The 19,291-nt window shown below is 39.0% G+C and overlaps 1 protein-coding gene across 1 annotated transcript; it reads left to right on the top strand.

Annotated features, from left to right (window-relative positions):
* Nucleotides 1-13,790: 13,790 nt before the first annotated feature.
* LOC114688691 (olfactory receptor 483) lies at nucleotides 13,791-14,735 on the top strand. The gene has a single exon (XM_028863229.1). It carries the CDS (start codon nucleotides 13,791-13,793, stop codon nucleotides 14,733-14,735), a length of 945 nt encoding a protein of 314 aa, XP_028719062.1.
* Nucleotides 14,736-19,291: the final 4,556 nt, after the last annotated feature.

The raw sequence follows: 19,291 nt of genomic DNA, 5'->3' as shown, positions 1-19,291 counted from the left end.
GTCTAGCTGGCGAATCTCACCTCTCTTCTTCCCAGAGTTCCTATCTCTTTCAGGAAGTACTGCCTAGCCTCTCCTGCCTGGCTATTGGCCATTCACCTCTTTATTAAACCAATCAGAAGGTGCTTAGTCAGACAAGGTAAAATATTTTAATACAGTGTGATCAAATATTCCACAACACAGTCTAGGGCATGACCCTGTTCTCCTTGAGCATGAGCCAGACTGAGTAACCTGACCTAACCTTACTAAGACCCTTGGAGATGTGAAGGTGAGCAACTGCACCACTACCACAGGATGAAGAGACAATACAGCACATGAAAATTCATTGTGGATTAAAGAGGGTTAAATGGATCCTGCCCTGGACCTCCCATCTAGACAAGAGGTGAGTGCCTGGGCTCAGCCTAGATCCCATCCCTGGGCACCAGCCATTCCAGGGAAGATCTGCCCAACTTGGTCCCAGATTCTGGCCATCAGGCAAGATCACCTCCACCACCACGGGGAAGGCTCTGCTTCTCCAAGACCCCCAGCAGACCCTGCAATCTCCATGCCCTGCCCCCACGCTCACCTGCCCAAGACCACAGCCACTTCCTGAGACTTAGAGACTGCCCCCCACCTCCCATCCTGCCCTGGATGTCCCATCTGGACAAGAGCTCCCATGCCTCCCTGGAGCTCCCATCTGGACAAGAGAGAGAGACTTTCTGAATCTGTCAGCTCTGTTTGGACCAAGTGCGCTGATGAGACCAAGAACGAAACCACAAGGAGATGGGCAGACATCAAGGCAGAAGTACATAAAACAAAATGAAGAGCAATACAGCATCACCAGAACCTAGCCCTCCTAGAACATCTAGACATGAGCATCAAAAAATGGAAGAAGCAGAAGAAAACAGCCTTATGAATAACATCATGAAGAAGGTAGAGGCTTATATAGAAGGAATCACAAATGAAATTGAGGAAAAGACAAACAAAAATGGGAAGAATGCTATAAAAAAACTAAAAGGACAAATAAAACAGAACAAAACAATAAAGCCCTGGAAGAAAACAATAAATCCCTGAAAGAAAATCATGAAAAACCAATGAAACAGATGAAGGAAACAGTCCAAGACCTGAAAGGGGAAATAGAAAAAATGAAGAAGACACAAACAGAGGGAATGATGGAAATAGAAAATCTGAGTAAATGATCGGGAACTTCAGATGCAAGTATGTAGCTTGAGTTTTTCTGCCTTTCCCACAGTCAGGACAAATCTCTGCCACCCGCCAGTCCCACAGCCGCTCAGACCCAACCAAGTAAACACAGAGACTTATTTTGCTTTCAAACTGTATGGCCGTGGCAGGCTTCTTGCTAACTGTTTCTACAAATCTATACCTCGCCACGTGGCTGGTGGCTTATCGGCGTCTTCACAGGCTGCTGGTCATGGCAGCGGCTGCAGTGTCTCTGGTCATGGCGGCGGCTGCAGCATCTCTGGTCATTGCGGCGGCTGCAGCATCTCGGGTCATTGCGATGGCTGACTGTGGGAAAGGCAGAAAAACTCAAGCTACACAAGTATAACCAACAGAATGCAAGAGATGGAAAAGAGGATGTCTGGTATTGAAGATATGGTAGAAGAAATAGATTCATCAGTCAAAGAAAACACTAAAGCCAACAAAGTCATGAACCAAAATGTCCAAGAAATTTGGGACACCATGAAAAGACCAAACCTATGAATTATAGGGATAGAAGAAGGAGAAGAATACCAACTCAAAGGCACAGTAAATATATTCAACAAAATTATAGAAGAAAACTTTCCCAACTTAAAGAAGGAAATGCCTATGAAGATACAAGAAGCCTATAGAACACCAAACAGACTAGACCCTCCCAAAAAAGTCCCCTCGACACATAATAATTAAACAACTAAACATACAGAATAAAGAAAGAATATTAAGAGCAGCAAAGGAAAAAGGCCAAGTGACTTATAAAGGCAAACCCATCAGAATAACACTCGATTTCTCAGTGGAGACTTTGAAAGCCAGAAGGACCTGGACAGATGTAATGCAGACACTAAGAGACCATGGATGTCAGCCCAGACTAATATTCCCAGCAAAACTTTCAATCATCATAGACGGAGTGAACAAGACATTCCAAGACAAAGCCAGATTTAAACAATAGTTATCCACAAACCCAGCCCTACAGAAAGCACTAGAAGGAAAATTCCAACCTTAGGAAGTCAGATACACCCTCGAAAACACAGACAATAGATAATGCCACAGCAATAAACCCCAAAGAAGAGAAGTACACACACACTACCACCACCACCAAAAAATAACAGGAATGAACAATCACTGGTCATTAATATCCCTTAATATCAATGGACTTAATTAACCTATAAAAAGACAAAGGCTTACAGAATGGATACGAAAGCAGGACCCATCTTTCTGCTGCATACAAGAAACACACCTCAAATTCAAAGACAGACACTACCTAAGAATAAAAGGCTGGGAAAAGACTTTCCAATCAAACGGTCTTAAGAAACAGTGGGTGTAGCCATCCTAATATCCAGAAAAATAGAATTCAAACTAAAATCAATTAAAGAGATCAAGAAAGTCATTATATACTCATCATAGGAAAGATCCACCAAGATGAAATTTTAATTCTAAACATTTATGCCCCAAACACAAGGGCACCCACATATGTAAAAGAAACATTACTAAAGCTTAAACCACATATAAAATCCCACACATTAATAGTGGGAGACTTCAACACCCCACTTTCAACACTGGACAGATCTACCAAATCAAAACTTAACAGAGAAATAAAGGACTTAACTGATGTTATGACTCAAATGGACTTAATCAATATCTATAGAACATTCCATCCTAACAAAAAAGAATATACCTTCTTCTCAGCACCCCATGGAATCTTCTATAAAATCAACCACATACTTGGCCACAAAGCAAATCTCAACAGATACAAAACAATTGGAATAACCTCCTGTGTTCTATCAGACCACCATGGTTTAAAGTTAGATTTCAACAAAACAAAAACTACAGAAAACCTACAATCTCATGGAAACTGAATAATGCTCAACTGAATCACCAATGGGTTAAGGAAGAAAAAAAGAAAGAAATTAAAGACTTCCTAGAGATCAATGAAAATGAAGATACCACATACCCAAACTTATGGGGCACTATGAAAGCAGTGCTAAGAAAGAAATTCGTAGCACTAAATGCCCACATAAAGAAGTTTGAGAAATCTCACACTAGTGACTTAACAGCACACCCGAAAGCTCTAGAACAAGAAGAAGCAAAGTCTCCCAGGAAGAATAGATGCCAGGAAATTATCAAATTGAGAGCTGAAATCAATAAAATAGATACAAAGAGAACAATACAAAAAATTAATGAAACAAAGAGTTGGTTTTTTGAGAAAAATCAACAAGATAGGCAAGCCCTTATCCAAACTAACCAAAAGACAGAGAAAGAGAGCATTCAAATTAAAAAAATCAAAAATGAAAAGGGGGACTTAACAACAGACATTGAGGAAATCCAGAGAATCATCAGGTCATACTTCAAAAAACTCTACTCCTCATAACTGGAAAATCTAAAAGAAATGGATAATTTTTTTGGATAGGTACCACATACCTAAGTTAAATCAAAACCAGATAATCTACTTAAATAGTCCAATAACCCCTAAGGAAATAGAAACAGTCATTAAAAGTCTCCCAACCAAAATAAAAAGCCCAGGACCAGATGGTTTCAGCGCATAATTCTACCAGATCTTCAAAGAAGAGTTAATACCAATACTCTCTAAATTGTTCCACACAATAGAAACAGAAGGAACATTACCAAAATCCTTCTATGAGGCTACAATTACCCTGATTCCTAAACCAAACAAGGATACAACAAAGAAAGAGAACTACAGCCTGATCTCCCTCATGAACATTGATACAAAAAATACTCAATAAAATACTGGCAAACAGACTCCAAGAACACATCAAAACAATTATCCACCATGATCAAGTAGGCTTCATCCCAGGGATGCAAGAGTGGTTCAACATACAAAAGTCCGTCAATGTAATACACCATATAAACATACTCAAAGAAAAAAAAAAACACATGATAATCTCACTAGATGCAGGAAAGGCATTTGACAAAATCCAACACCCCTTCATGATAAAGGTCTTGGAGCAATCAGGAATACAGGCAACACTGGGCGTTGGTGGCGCACGCCTTTAATCCCAGCACTCAGGAGGCAGAGCCAGGCAGATCTCTGTGAGTTTGAGGCCAGCCTGGGCTACCAAGTGAGCTCCAGGAAAGGCGCAAAGCTACACAGAGAAACCCTGTCTTGAAAAAAAAAAAAAGGAATACAGGCAACATACCTAAACATAATAAAGGCAATTTACAGCAAGCAACAGCCAACATCAAATTAAATGGAGAGAAACTCAAAGCGATTCCACTAAAATCTGGAACGAGGCAAGGCTGTCCACTCTCCCAATACTTATTCAATATAGTACTTGAAGTTCTAGCCAGAGCAATAAGACAACATAAGGAGATTAAGGGGATACAAATTCGAAAGGAAGAAGTCAAGGTTTCCCTTTTTGTAGGTGACATGATAGTATACTTGAGTGACTGCAAAGATTCAACCAAGGAACAGATACAGCTTAAAACAGCCTCAGCAACATAGCAAGGATACAAGATCAACTAAAAAAAATCAGTAGTCCTCCTATATACAATTGACAAACAGGTTGAGAAGGAAATCAGATACATCATCCTTTACAATAGCCACAAATGATATAAAATACCTTGGGGTAACACTAACCAAGCAAGTGAAGGACCTATATGACAAGAATTTAAGTCCCTGAAAAAAGAAATTGAAGAAGAGGTCAGAAAATGGAAAGATCTCCCATGCTCATGGATAGGTAGGATTAACATAGTAAAATGGCAATCTTACCAAAAGCAATCTACAGATTCAATGCAATCCCCATCAAAATACCAACACAATTCTTCACAGACCTGGAAAGAATAATACTCAACTTCATATGGAAAAAAAAAACCCAGAATAGCCAAAAGAATCCTGTACAATAAAACAACATCTGGAGGCATCATGATCCCTGACCTCAAGCTCTACTGCAGAGCTACAGTAATAAAAATAGCTTGGTAATGGCATAAAAACCGACATGTGGACCAATGGAATTGAAATGAAGACCCTAACATTAATCCACACACCTATGAACATATAATTTTTGACAAAGAAGCCAAAACTGTACAATGGAAAAAATAAAGCATCTTCAACAAATGGTGCTGGCATAACTGGATATCAACGTGTAGAAGGCTGCAAATAGATTTATATCTGTCACCGTGCACAAAACTTAGGTCCAAGTGGATCAAAGACCTCAACATAAATCCAGTTACTCTGAACCTGCTAGAAGAGAAAGTGGGAAGTACCCTTGAATGCATTGTCATAGGAGATCACTTCCTAAATATAACACCAGTAGCACAGACACTGAGACAGTCAATCAATGAGACCTCTTGAAACTGAGAAGCTTTTGTAGAGCAAAGGATATGGTCAACAAGCAAAGTGACAGCCTACAGAATGGGAAAAGGTCTTCACCTACCCCACATCTGACAGAGGACTGATATCCAGAATATATAAAGAACACAAGAAATTAGATATCAAAATGCCCAACAGTCCAATTAAGAAATGGGCTATAGAACTAAACAGAGAATTCTCAACAGAGGAAACTCAAATGGCTGAAAGACATTTAAGGAATTGCTCAACATCCCTAATCAACAGGGAAATACAAATCAAAACAACTCTGAGATACCACCTTACGCCTGTCTAAGATCAAAAACACTGAAGACACCTTATGCTGGAGAGGATGTGGAGCTAGGGGAACACTCCTTCACTGCTGGTGGGAATGCAAGCTTGTACAACCACTTTGGAAATCAATATGGTGCTTTCTTAGAAAATTGGGAATCAGTCTCCCCCAAGACCCAGCTATACCACTCTTGGGCATATACCCAAAGAATGCTCAATCATACCACAAGGGCACTTGCTCAGCTATGTTCATATCAGTATTGTTTATAATAACCAAAACCTGGAAACAACCTAGATGCCCTTCAACTGAAGAATACTTGAGTGACCGCAAAGATTCAACCAAGGAACAGATACAGCTTAAAACAGCCTCAGCAACATAGCAAGGATACAAGATCAACTAAAAAAAAAAATCAGTAGTCCTCTTATATACAATTGACAAACAGGCTGAGAAGGAAATCAGAGATACATCATCCTTTACAATAGCCACAAATGATATAAAATACCTTGGGGTAACAATAACCAAGCAAGTGAAGGACCTATATGACAAGAATAAAATGTGGTACATATACACAATGGAATACTACTCAGCAGAGAAAAACAATGACATCATGAGGTTTGCAGGCAAATGGATGGATCTATATAAAATCATCCTGAGTGAGGTAACCCAGACTCAGAAAGACAAACATGGTATGTACTCACTCATAGGAGGACACTAGGTGTAAAACAAAGATGACTAGACTGCTACTCACAACTCCAGGGAGGCTACCTAGAAAACAGGACCCAAGAAAGACACAGGTATCACCCAAGGATAGAGAAATGGCTGAGATCTACATGAACAATATGCACACTAGTGGTGGTAATGAAGGGCAAAGGTCGAGGGAAAGGGAACTTAGGGGAATGAGAGATCCCAGCTGGATCAAGAACAGAAAGGGAGAACAAGGAATAAAAGACCATGATAAATTAAGACCCCATGAGAATAGGAAGAAGCAAAGTGCTAGAGAGGTCCACGGAAATCCCCAAAGATACCCCCACAATAGACTGCTGGCAATGGTTGAGAGACAGCCTGAACTGACCTACTCTGGTGATAGGATGACCAAACACCCTAATAGTAGTGCTAGAAACCCCATCCAATGACTGAGGAAACAGGATGCAGAGATCCATGGCCAGGCCCCAGGTGGAGCTCCAGGAGTCCAATTGGTGAGAAAGAAGAGGGTTTATATGAGCGAGAATTGTTGAGACTAAGGTTGGATAAAGCACAGGGACAAATAGCCAAACGAATAGAAACACATGAACTATGAACCAATAACTGATCAGGCCCTCTGGATGGAAGTGTGATAGTTGATTAGCTTGATCTGTTTGGGAAGCAGCCAGGCAGTGGGACCAGGTCCTGACCTCATTTGCATGAGTTGGCTCTTTGAAACCTGGGGCTTATACAAGGGACACTTGGCTCAGTCTAGGAGGAGGGGACTGGACCTGCCTGGACTGAATCTACCAGGTTGAACTCAATCCTTAGGGGAGTCTTTGCCCTGGAGTAGATGGGAATGGGGCGGGCTGGGGGGCGAAACGGGGGTGGGGTGGGGGCGGAAGTGGGAGAACAAGTAAATCCATGGCTGATATGTAAAATTAAATTAAATTATAAAAATTAATTTATTTTTTTTAAAAAGAGGGTTAAATGGGATAGAACTTGCCATGCATGCTGTTTCACTCAATATCAATCTTTTGATAGAGTGATTAATAGAAGTAATATGAGATCTTTCCATACAGTATTAGATCATGAAAACATTTTCTTTTTTATTTTTCTTTTTTGTTTGTTTGATATTTTTTTGCTTTGTTTTGTATATCCTTAGCTGCCCAAGATCAATGAGCACATACTTGGAATGGATCATGGGAAGATTTAAAGGTCCTAACCCCAATTTGTAATAAGTCTACTCCATAATTAACTTTTGAGTTTCTTACAGATTTGTAAGTTCATCTGGAAACAAAATGAAGATGAGTTAAAGAGTTTATATAAGACGGGCGGTGGTGGCGCACGCCTTTAATCCCAGCACTCGGGAGGCAAAGGCAGGCGGATCTCTGTGAGTTTGAGGCCAGCCTGGACTCCAAAGTGAGTTCCAGGAAGGTGCAAAGCTACACAGAGAAACCCTGTCTTGAAAAACAAAAACAAAAAAAGAGTTTATATAAAAGTACCATGCGTGAGTGAAAAAGGGCACTTCCAAAAGCAGAAGGATTGATGAAAATCTCAGTCAAAGGACTGGGTTATTTTCCTAAGAGTTATGGTCAGTGAAGAGTCCCCAAGCCACTATCAACTATAAAGGATATTGCTACTGCATTGAGTTGCATGTGAGAGCTGGATGGTAAGTTCCTATTGCTGAGGACACTACTTACTTGGCAACATGACATAGAGAAATTGTGCTGGTATAAAACTGGATGATCCCTCCTTTCTGATAGGATTTCATACTGATGGAACATGCCATAAAGGGTGCTGGGAAAAATTATCACTTATAGTCCTGGTTGGCTATGGTCCCTGTGTGCTACTGTATTATGAATTTGCCAGACAATATATGCAAACTGGTTCAATAGTGGCATGACAGACATGTGTGCAATTAACTGCTTTCTGACATCTGGTTACTATAAGCCAAGTTGAAATACCACACTTGTTGTGAACATAGGCCCCAGAGGAGAAGTAACTGCTATTGTTCTGTTAAGTAATAAGTTATAATTGTCAAATTGCCTTCTAAACATATGTGCACATGCCCAATATTGTAACTACTGTCATTTATAGTTGAGAAGAACAGCAAACCCATCTTTCATTAATCTGAATTCCTCTTAAATGCAAAAGTTCAGTTCCTATGTTAGATTGAGTCAGATTCTTGAGATTGTCAGAACCAAGAGAAACTAACAAACAATAAGAATAACAATGCAAATAGTTTCCCAGAAGAGAGTAAAATTTATAATTTTTATAGTGAGACCATGAAGAGGAAATTTTTAGAAAGACTTCATGGTCAAGACTCATCCTCCTGTGTTCAAGGGAGCAGGCTTGGCTATATCTCTTTTGAAATTCTGTCTACCTTTAGAATAGATGCAATCTATCTTCACATGTGGATGATGATCCCATTTACTCCTCTTTCCCCATTTACTTTAGTGCTTCGTAAACAAATTCCATCTTCTTACCAATAGAACCAAAGGCACTGATGTTTTATTCATTCACTTACATTATCATAAAATCCAGAATCGTGTCCACTGATACATTTCAAATGTTAGTCTAGCCCACTGAATGGAGTTGCAAATGAAAACTGGCAAGGGTAGAATTTATCCTCTAATATAGGATCTTGACAATAAAACTGAAAGTAAGTGACATACTATCAGAAGAGGTTGAGCATGATTAATAAAACAAAAGTTAAATACAGAAACCACCATCATGTGTGGAAGATTGATGCGCCACAGGCAAGGTACAGGTCTCACCGAGAATCTAATACCTGATTTAAAAAAAATTGCAGGATGTGAGGATACTCATGTAAAATAAGGCACTATCTATATGAGTTAGTTGTGAGAGTGCAATGTTGCATTCATGTGCATTGAGTGCATTGAGGCTTCCGGTGAAAAAATGGCAGAGCTGTTCATTTTAATCAACACTATGGTATGCAGACTGGAACAAATGATGAAATGTTAATTATATCTTCAATGTTAAATTATAGATTACAGAACAAAGTTACTGTAAGCATCTACAGAAAGTGTAACAAATCAGGGAAGCAAGCCTAAAATTGTGTATCTATACCTCAGTGAGTTGGATCAGCAGGTTAAAGTCATTATTACAAGTCTGATGACTTGAATTCATTTCCTGGCATTCACTTAAAAGTAGAAGGAAAGAAACCCTTCCTTACCCACACATAGTAAGAAATATGCTCTTTTTACCAATGAGAGAATTTGTAAAAATTCAGAAGAAAATGCTAAAATTTTAAGATAAATTTAATATGAGATGAGCGATGGGAGAGGTGAGCATCAGAAACTGAAGCTTGTTCTTGGGAGAGATCTGATCAATAGACACTGATATAGCCTCAGAATAAAAGGAAACAACAGGCAAAAAGCCTTGTACAGATCTTGGTCATAGTGGGATAGGGAAGCTCAGTCCTTCAACTTGGATCTAATATGATTAAGAACTAATGATATGTTAGAACTAATTGAGTCAATAAATAGACAAGCCTCTATTATTCCTGTCAAGCACAGAGAAAATTATTGACCTGCTGATAGGAATCCCAGGTTGGTAAAAAGAGAACCAAAAGACAGTGTACAACAGAAACAAGACCACTAGGACTTAATGTATAAAACTTAATCAACATACACAGTAGCATTACTTTACCTGAAAAGTTATGGGACAATTGAAATGTATACAGTAACAGAGAATAAAAACTGAATTAATATAAAGCATCATAACTGAAAAGTTCACTATGCCAGCACTTACAGCAGACATTTTTCTTTGAAGAACACTTTCCTCTTATTTTTAGACTATATTCCCAGTGGCAGTACAAGCCAAGGAGCAGTCTGGCTAAGAGCCCCATGCCTCTCTGGAGTAGGATATGTTAAAATGATCCATGTAAGGACTGTTTAGATCTTTAATAATTCCTATACTCAGGGAATCAGTGTACAACAGAGCTTGTGTGAAGGAGGTTTGAAAGTTGGTCATTGCTCAGTGGTCAACCACCTACATCAAGGGCATCAAAGATAGAGTGAACGACTCTATAAAATTAGGACTAACAGGGGTTGTACTGGGTCTTCAAGCTGAAGAACATTGTTTCTATTATCTTCCATCACAAAATAAAAGCTAAAGCCTTTTTGAGGTATAAATTGTCTGATACCAAATCTCACTTGAGGACCAACCATGTCTTTTTACTCACAGTTTTCTATATAAAGTATTTTATACTTTAACTGTAAGATAATAGGTATGTGTTATTGTGTGTGTGTTTTAAATAATTGTTATTTGAAAATCACCTTTACATATCCTCTCTCACCATATTTCTCAAGGTACCTAAAGAAGTGTATTATATCACTCACTACAAAGTACACAAATGAAAAGGTATGGAATGAAAGAAGAAAATGTTGTTTGTTTTTAGCTCAATATCTGGTAAAATGAAATAAAAATTAACCTAGAACCAACATTTACCAGAGATAATTGTTATCATATACTTCTAATAATTTTTAAATACACCAATTCCCATGAAAAATAAAAAATCCAGATTGAATATTGTGTTCATGTGTAATGAAGGGCTCATTTTCACTTGAGATAATGGTCCCTGGGGATTTGGATTCACAGGTGAATCCCCAGACTCTTCACAGACTTACTCTCAACCATAAACAATGACTGTAGGAGACAGCTAGGACACTATAAAAATGTGTTATAATTGTCTTGACTTTCTACTTTAGAATGAATCCTTATTTCAAACGGTGAGTGTATTCTACCATTAGACAATGCTTTATTCTTTGAAAATGTATATGTTTATAAGCTGTAGTTGAGAAATCAGTCAGGTGTAACCACACACAAAAAATTTAACTGAATCAACTAATTGTTATAGTCCAATTCCTGTGAATAATTAGTTTTCAAAGACTTCTTATTTATCCAAACACGTAGAAGACTGGAAATTCATGTGGTCTCTCATGATATGTAAGCTTAGTGCTCAAAGAAAGAAAATGCTAATAAATTCACTAGCTTTGACATTGGCAATTTCCTGATAAATATCCCACAGAAAGACAAACTTTGTTTACTGACTGACTGCTCTAGGGTCACAGGTTCCAGGTACTGGGGACAAACACAAGAATATAAGGATGAAAAATCTCAAAACATGAGCGTTAACCTGCTCCTAGCTAGGGAACCTGGATAAACTGAATATTCCAGGTTGAATATTTACCTGTGTACTCTGTTGATAATCACATTATTTCATTCCATTGTACTCCAGCTAAAAACATCATTATGTTAGGGAAGGATTTGGTGAGTGTATACATAAGTACATACTAATATAATTTGAAATAGTATTCATATATTTGCAAGTAATTAGACTGATAATGCAAATGTCTTGATAAAGCATTGTTTTTAATTAGTTAAATGTTTAAAGTATTTAGTAAATTTGTAGTAGGTTCTCCCATTTATAGTTTTAGTTCGACCAAGTTGTTGGAAGAAATTTTATCTCTCACTATAAAAATTGGCCTTAAGGTAATCAGGTAGCTGAAAGACTTGATGACCCACATCCCTAACCTTGGACCTTCTGTTTGAAAAGCTGGCCTGCTGTCTCTTCCCAAATTATCACATGCTCCTCACTCTTCAAACACAGTGTAATGAGAGCAGACTCAGTTCACTCTGTTTGTACTTCGTGTCCTCATTATGTTTCTTATGTAACATTGTTACTTAACATTTTCAAATCACACATTTTTTTTCAACCATAAAACTGAATAAATAGGAATCATAATACTATTCCATGGAAATGGCAGTAGAGCAGCATATATTGTATTAAATTCAGTACAGGTGATTTGGAAAGGACTTTTTAAGGTCATAACTTCACTACAAATTTTACATTTGTAAATTTTATTTTTCTTGTACATTTGATAACTTTTGTTATTTTCATAAGCCTCATCATGCTAACATATTTAGTTTTAAATCCATAGGTATGTGTTATTATATACATTAAATGTAAATAAAAGTACATTATTTAAAGGAAATTTCTAGCATTTCATTTTGAAATTTGTGAAAGATTGAATATATATAAGTAGATAAGCACTAGAAGTCCAATGTAATGTCCCAGTTATATGTTTTGAATGATATATATTTTAACTTTTATTGATTCTTTGTGCATTTCACATCATGCATCCCAATCTCACTCATTTTCCTGTCCCCTAGTCTTATGCCCTCTGCTCTTGCAACCTCCTTCCCAAAACAAACTTTAAAAGTACAACCTAAAAGCAAAAAAAAAAAAAAAAAAAAAAAAAAACGAAAACAAAACAGACAAATAAACAAAGATCAAGTTTAAAAAAAAAATCTCAGCATGGAAGCTGTAGTGTGGCAGTGAGTCACACAATATATACACTTTCGTCCATATATCTTTACTTGTAAGTGTTCAGTGCAAGGAGTCATTGGTCTGGTTTGAGGCCTCTGGTTTCTACTACACCCTCAATGCTGGGCCCTCACTAGGACTCCTCTTGGATATAATATTGTTGCCTTGTGTCATGAGATCTTGGATCCTGGATATCCTAGCTTTGGATCTGCAGGTCTAGCCTCTCCACGTGCTCCATCCCTTCAAAGATGAGGTGGGTGTTGTGGTGGGCTACCTTCTAGTACTGGTTCTGGGCCTGAATGGTAGCTGGGTTGGTTAGCCTACTATCTTTCCTTCATTGTCACCGCCTGGGCAACCCCTCCAGCACTTCTCTGGCCAGCTTACTCAATGTAGCATACAGCAAAGAACTGGACAGGTTCTCCTGTTCTCATACCCTCCAGTCCAGCTCATCTGCATTCATATCACAGGCCAGCTCTACTGCTTTGCTCAGATGAGGTACAGGGAACATTCTCCAGATTGTTGCACTTGGTGAGATACAGGATTGGTGCACTTGGTGAGGTTCAGGGCCATCTCTTCCATTTTTATGCCCTGAGATCACTTCTCCTGCCTTTCACAAGTGGCAAGGGATAGGGAAGGACGTATTTCCCTTTACCCTTACCATCTCATGGAATATGAGCGAGGGGAAGCTGTGCTTATCCTACAGAGTCTGCCAGGCCTAGAAACGCCCATTTTTTTGTGGGTGAAATTCTTCCTGCTGAGGCTAGAGACTTGGGGAAGCGTTGTGCTTGTCCTCTGAATCCACAACACTTAGAAATGCCCAGTGATTCTTGAGTGAAATTCTTCCCATCGGTATACATTTTTGTAACAATTTCTATCTATGTGTTAATGGAAATGCAGCCACATATTTATAAATCCCTTCCTGTAATGTCTCCATCACAGCCTTGATCTGGCAGCAGCTACACTGTACCATGGCTTTCCCAGAGGATGGGAACCACACTGGAGTGACAGAATTCATTTTATTGGGCTTAACTGATGACCCAGTTCTTAGAGTTGTCCTCTTCACCATCATCCTGTGTATCTACCTGGTGACTGTGTCTGGGAACCTCAGCACCATTCTCCTCATCAGAGTCTCTTCTCAACTCCATCATCCCATGTACTTTTTTCTCAGTCATTTGGCTTCTGTTGACATAGGGATCTCATCTTCTGTCACACCCAACATGCTTGTCAATTTCTTGGTAAGTCAAAGTACCATCTCCTACCTTGGATGTGGCATCCAGCTCAGCTCAGCTGATTTTTTTGGGTCAGTTGAATGTTTCCTTCTGGCTGCCATGGCTTATGATCGCTTCATGGCAATCAGCAACCCACTGCTATATTCAACCAAATTGTCCACACAAGTCTGTATGCAGTTGGCTGTGGGATCTTATATAGGGGGTTTTCTTAATGCTTCCTTTGCTATAGTTTACTTTTTCTCTTTTCAATTCTGTGGGCCAAATAGAATCAATCACTTTTTCTGTGATTTTGCTCCTTTGATGGAACTCACCTGTTCAGATGTCAGTGTCTTTGCAGTTGTTACCTCATTTTCAGCTGGATCAGTTATTGTGATCACAGTGCTTGTCATAGCCATCTCTTATTCCTGTATCCTCATCACCATCCTGAAGATGAATTCAACTGAGGGCCGTGAGAAGGCCTTCACCACCTGCACCTCCCACCTCACTGCAGTCATACTCTACTATGGGACCCTCACATTCATCTATGTGATGCCCAAGTCCAGCTACTCCACTGACCAGAACAAGGTGGTCTCTTTGTTCTACACGGTGGTGATCCCCATGTTGAACCCACTCATTTACAGCCTCAGGAACAATGAAATTAAGAGTGCTCTGAAGAGACAGCTTGGTAAGAAAACACTTTCTTAGAGTAATCGGTTGTTTTGTAAAACTTAATGTAATAATGGCTGTCATGCAAGACCAATGTGACCATTGTCTCAGGTTTGGTTATTAGCCTTCTCATTCCTCCTGTTCCCCTCAATCTCCTTTTCCTCAAATATATACAGGCATTTTATTTTATTGCATTTCCCTTTGTGTGTCTGTGTGCTTTTAAATGTGTCTTTGAGAATTTTATACATTGCAATTAGATCATGGTCTCCCTTTCTCTCCAATGTTTTCCAGTTCTTTACCTCCTTCTTTTACACACCCAACTCCATTTTTTTTGTCAAATATTCTGTGTGCTTCTGTATACACGCTGGTGTATAGGCATCCACTGAAACATGGTTATTCTACCAAAAACCAAACTCTTAATGAAAATTGACTCTCCTTCCCCTGCACATATTAATTGCCAATAACTTCTCAGGTATGGATGGACTTCACCTCATCTCCCATCTCCATGCTGGGATTTTGTCTGGTTTGATCTTACACATGCTGATACAGCTTCCATGAGTTCATATCTACAACCATTGTGTTATATCTGAAAACAAGGTTTCTTTGTGGCCATCCACCAGCTCTGGCTCTTACAATCTTTCTACCCACTCTTTTACAATTTCTGAGCTTGGAGAGAAGGAGGTACAATACAGATGTCTCATATAGTGCTGAGAATTCCACAGTCCCTAATTCTCTGCATATTGACAACTTGTGTGTTAATTATCAACTACTACAAAAAGAAGCTTCCTGATGAGGACTGGGAAATGCACTAAACTATGAGTATAATGATAATTATTGCAAATTGGCTTAATATTATGTCCATTTAGAAGTATAATGGTGGTAGGTTCTAGTTTGCTAGAGCCTTTGACCTATCTACCACAGGTTTGGGCCAGATGATTATATTAGGTGTGGGTTTCATCTTTAAGAACTAGCTTTATATCCAGTCAGAAAGTGGTTGGTTGCTCTCATGATGTTTGTTTCACTATAGCACCTGTAGGTATGTCATGCCAGCCTGGTGGTTATTGTAGTACGTAGTGTTCACAAGACAAGTTGTCTGTACAACACACATTATATTTAAAAGCATGGTCATATTAAGTTACACCTATTGAAATATTTTAATTCCTTCTATTCAATTCAGAATAGAATTCAGATAAGATTCTATCTTCCATGAGTCTCTCCTTGGATTACCCAACTTGCCATTTATTTTTGAGGTTATCAGGAAAAGTGCACTCGCTATTTTCCATTTGGCTGCTTTTTGACTGCTCTCCATGCCTAAAACCACTTCTCAGTTTCCTGCTCAAATATTACTTGCCCATGAGGATTTCAATACTAGCCTACCCACCTATCCTTGCCACAGTACCACTCATATCAGTTTCATTTATTTTTTTCTACCACATTCTAAATTTTAAAAGGTTGATACTTCTTTAGTATGTTCTCCACTGAAGAATCAATTTCATGAGAATTATTTCATTCAGTAATATATCTTTGGTATCTTCTTGGTTCTAGGATACAATAAATGCTTAATAAATACATCTAGATGGAATGAATGGTTCAATGATTATCCTGTATCTACCTGTAAAACAAATCCCATCTGACACAATGTTCCAGAAAGAATTTTAAATTGTAAAGGCAGGTACCACTGTAGCTGGAGGGCTTCTCTCCAGGTTCCCCAAGCCCCGAAGTCCCACAATCCACTTATAAAATAATCACTCAGACGCTTATATCACTTATAAACTGTATGGCCATGGCAGGCTTCTTGCTAACTGTTCTTTTATCTTAAATTAACCCATTTCTATAAATCTATACCTTGTCACGTGGCTGGTGGCTTACCGGCGTCTCTACATGCTCTTCTCCTGGCGGTCGCTGCAGTCTCTCCCCCTTCTTCCTGTTTCCCCAATTCTCCTCTCTCTTTGTCCCGCCTATACTTCCTGTCTGGTCACTGGCCATCAGTGTTTTATTTACATAGAGTGCATTAGGCATTGGTTTATTCAGTTGTCCTGGAGAGGAATTTCTTCCACAGTGGCAGGGAATGTTCGTACTACGTTTGGTTTGGGGCCTGCAAGAGGCCCCTGAGGCGTTTCCCGCCAGTAAAGGGTTGTCTTGTATATCTATTTTTGATCTGCACTCACTGGTCCAATGTCGGCCTTTGCCACATCTTCTACATAATCCAGGAGGTGGTTGGGGTCTCCTGTTTAGGCTATTCCTAGAAGGAGTATTGCTTCTAGGAGTACCCCATGTACAGTTTTTACTTATATGACCTGGTGTACCACACTTAAAACATTTGGTAACACGGGGCCTTCTTTCACCTTTGGGATTTGTCTCTCTTATCCAAGCCTCATTACTGTAGTTAAGAGACTGAACACCATTAGTATATTGAATCCATTCTTCCAAAGGAGCTGATCTGATCTTTAATGGTGTAAGTATTCTTCTGCATTTTGCATTAGCATTGTCGAATGCCAAGGACTCAGTTAATACTTTTTTTAATTCTTTGTCTGACACAGCTCTTGTTATAGCTCTGTTCAGTCTTTGTAAAAAATCAGTGAAGGGTTCCTGCGGTCCCTGAAATATCTTTGTGTATACCTCAGTTGGTTTTCCAGGTTCTGGAATTTTTTCCCAAGCATTTAGAGCTGCTGTACGGCATAGGGATATTGTATGCTCATCATAAGTGGCTTGTACATTCCTGTCAGCGAAACATCCCTCACCAAGTATTTGATCTTGGGAGATCACAAAACCTCTGATTTTACCTTGTTGTTCTAAATTTTTTGCCTCTTTTCTCAACCAGCTTTTTCACTGTAACTGCTGACTATATTCTAGAACAGCTGAAATTAACTGATGCCAGTCATCTGGAATGATTCTATGTGAGGTAGACCACGAATTTAACATCTGTTTTACATATGTGGATTGTATCCCATACGTAACTACTGTTTCCTTTATATTTTTAAAGTCCTTGTTGAAATTGGTTGTAATGTATATGTCATATATGGCTCGGGGTGTGTGTCATCTGCTGGCTTCTCATGGACAATAACAGGATAAGCCATTGTATGAGAGCCATTTGGAGATGTTACAACCTCTATGGTCTTGACCTTTTGCTTATTAGTTCCCTTGTCATGTTTACTGAGAGTTTCTTCTAGGGCTTGCAAACGAGCACCTAGGGTCTGTTCTAGGGAGTGAACCTCCTCTCTTGCAAGGGACTCCATATTTCTCATGGAATCATAGAAGTTTTTATGTTCCTCAGAAACGCATGATTCCATGGACCTTATCCTATCAATTAACGATAATCTTTCTTCCTTATATACTGTCTGAGTAGCCACAACTTCACTCTGGAGAGTTAGTGTTCTATCCATTAAATATTCATATTTATTATCAATAAAATCAATTTTGGGTACAAGCCTGTTTTGTAAATCCTGATTAGCAGATTCTAGAGAAAGAATCCTTTTCTCTAAGCCTTCATTGCTATCTTTGAAAGCAGATTCCAGAGAGAGAATCTTTTTCTCTAAGCCTTCATTGCTATCTTTGAAAGCAGATTCCAGAGAGAGAATCTTTTTCTGTAAGCCTTCATTGCTATCTTTTAAAGCCTGTATCAGTCCCAATAATGACTCATCTTTGTTCTTAAACCAGTGTTTGAACACTGTGTGAATTATTATGATGAATGCCAAAATGGTATAGCCCAGATATGCCTTAGGAATGTCGTATATTTCCAGGAAGATGTCATTCATCATACAGGCAAAAAGGTTTTTAAATTCTTGTGAGGTAATGTTGTCGGCCATATTACACGAATTACTCAAAATTTGTTAGTCAATTTTAAGGTGTAAAATTATCAAGTACCTTTACTTGAAACAATATGCTTACCTTTCGTGTAGTAGCCCTTTTCAGCCAGCAGGTGGCGTTGGTACAGCTCCGAAACAGGGCCTGCTGGCGATCTTGGCTGGAGTCAGAGGGAGATGGCGGAATGGTGGAGATGGCGGAAATCGGAGCTAGCACTCTCCTGCCTCTTTCGCTGGTCTGGCGCTAAGCTAGGGAATTGAGATAGGACTAGCTGCTCCCTTTTTCGGGAATGGAACCGTGAAAGTGTTCCCTGGTTATATGGAACTTTGCAGGCGGGTTTAGGTACCCGCCAGCTAGGGAGGAGACGGCGGGAGCCGCCCAGGCCTTTGGAGTTTGCCCCACGTGAGCGCCATACCACTGTTTTTTTTTTATGCCTTTTCTCTGGCTTCTTCCTAAATTATCACCAAACATGTCAAAAGAAAAGCCTGAAATCATCACTTAATGTAGTTAATGTTTCTTATTGGTTATAAACTTATTATTTCCTCAATTATTCAAGCTCCATTAATATGTAATATAAAATACATGAAACAGTTGAACATTCTGACTTTAGAGATGTGGATTCACTGTTTATGGCAAGGGTAATATATATGGGACAAGATAACTCCACTTACAAATGGTGCCCAATGTAGTTGATATAGCAGTTTAAGATTCACCTCATGCGATTAAAAAAAAAATACAAATGCTCAGTAAAACAGATCCAGACAGAAAAACAAACAAACAAACAAACAAAC

This window comes from Peromyscus leucopus, unplaced genomic scaffold (genome assembly GCF_004664715.2).
Source record: "Peromyscus leucopus breed LL Stock unplaced genomic scaffold, UCI_PerLeu_2.1 scaffold_1415, whole genome shotgun sequence".
In the NCBI taxonomy this organism is placed as follows: domain Eukaryota; kingdom Metazoa; phylum Chordata; class Mammalia; order Rodentia; family Cricetidae; genus Peromyscus; species Peromyscus leucopus.
The sequence above is the reverse complement of the archived record's forward strand: the minus strand, read 5'-3'. Positions and strand labels throughout refer to the sequence as shown.

Bases quoted from the DNA above. Each gene is read 5' to 3' on its own strand.
- LOC114688691 (XM_028863229.1), top strand. From the start codon at position 13,791: ATGGCTTTCCCAGAGGATGGGAACCACACTGGAGTGACAGAATTCATT.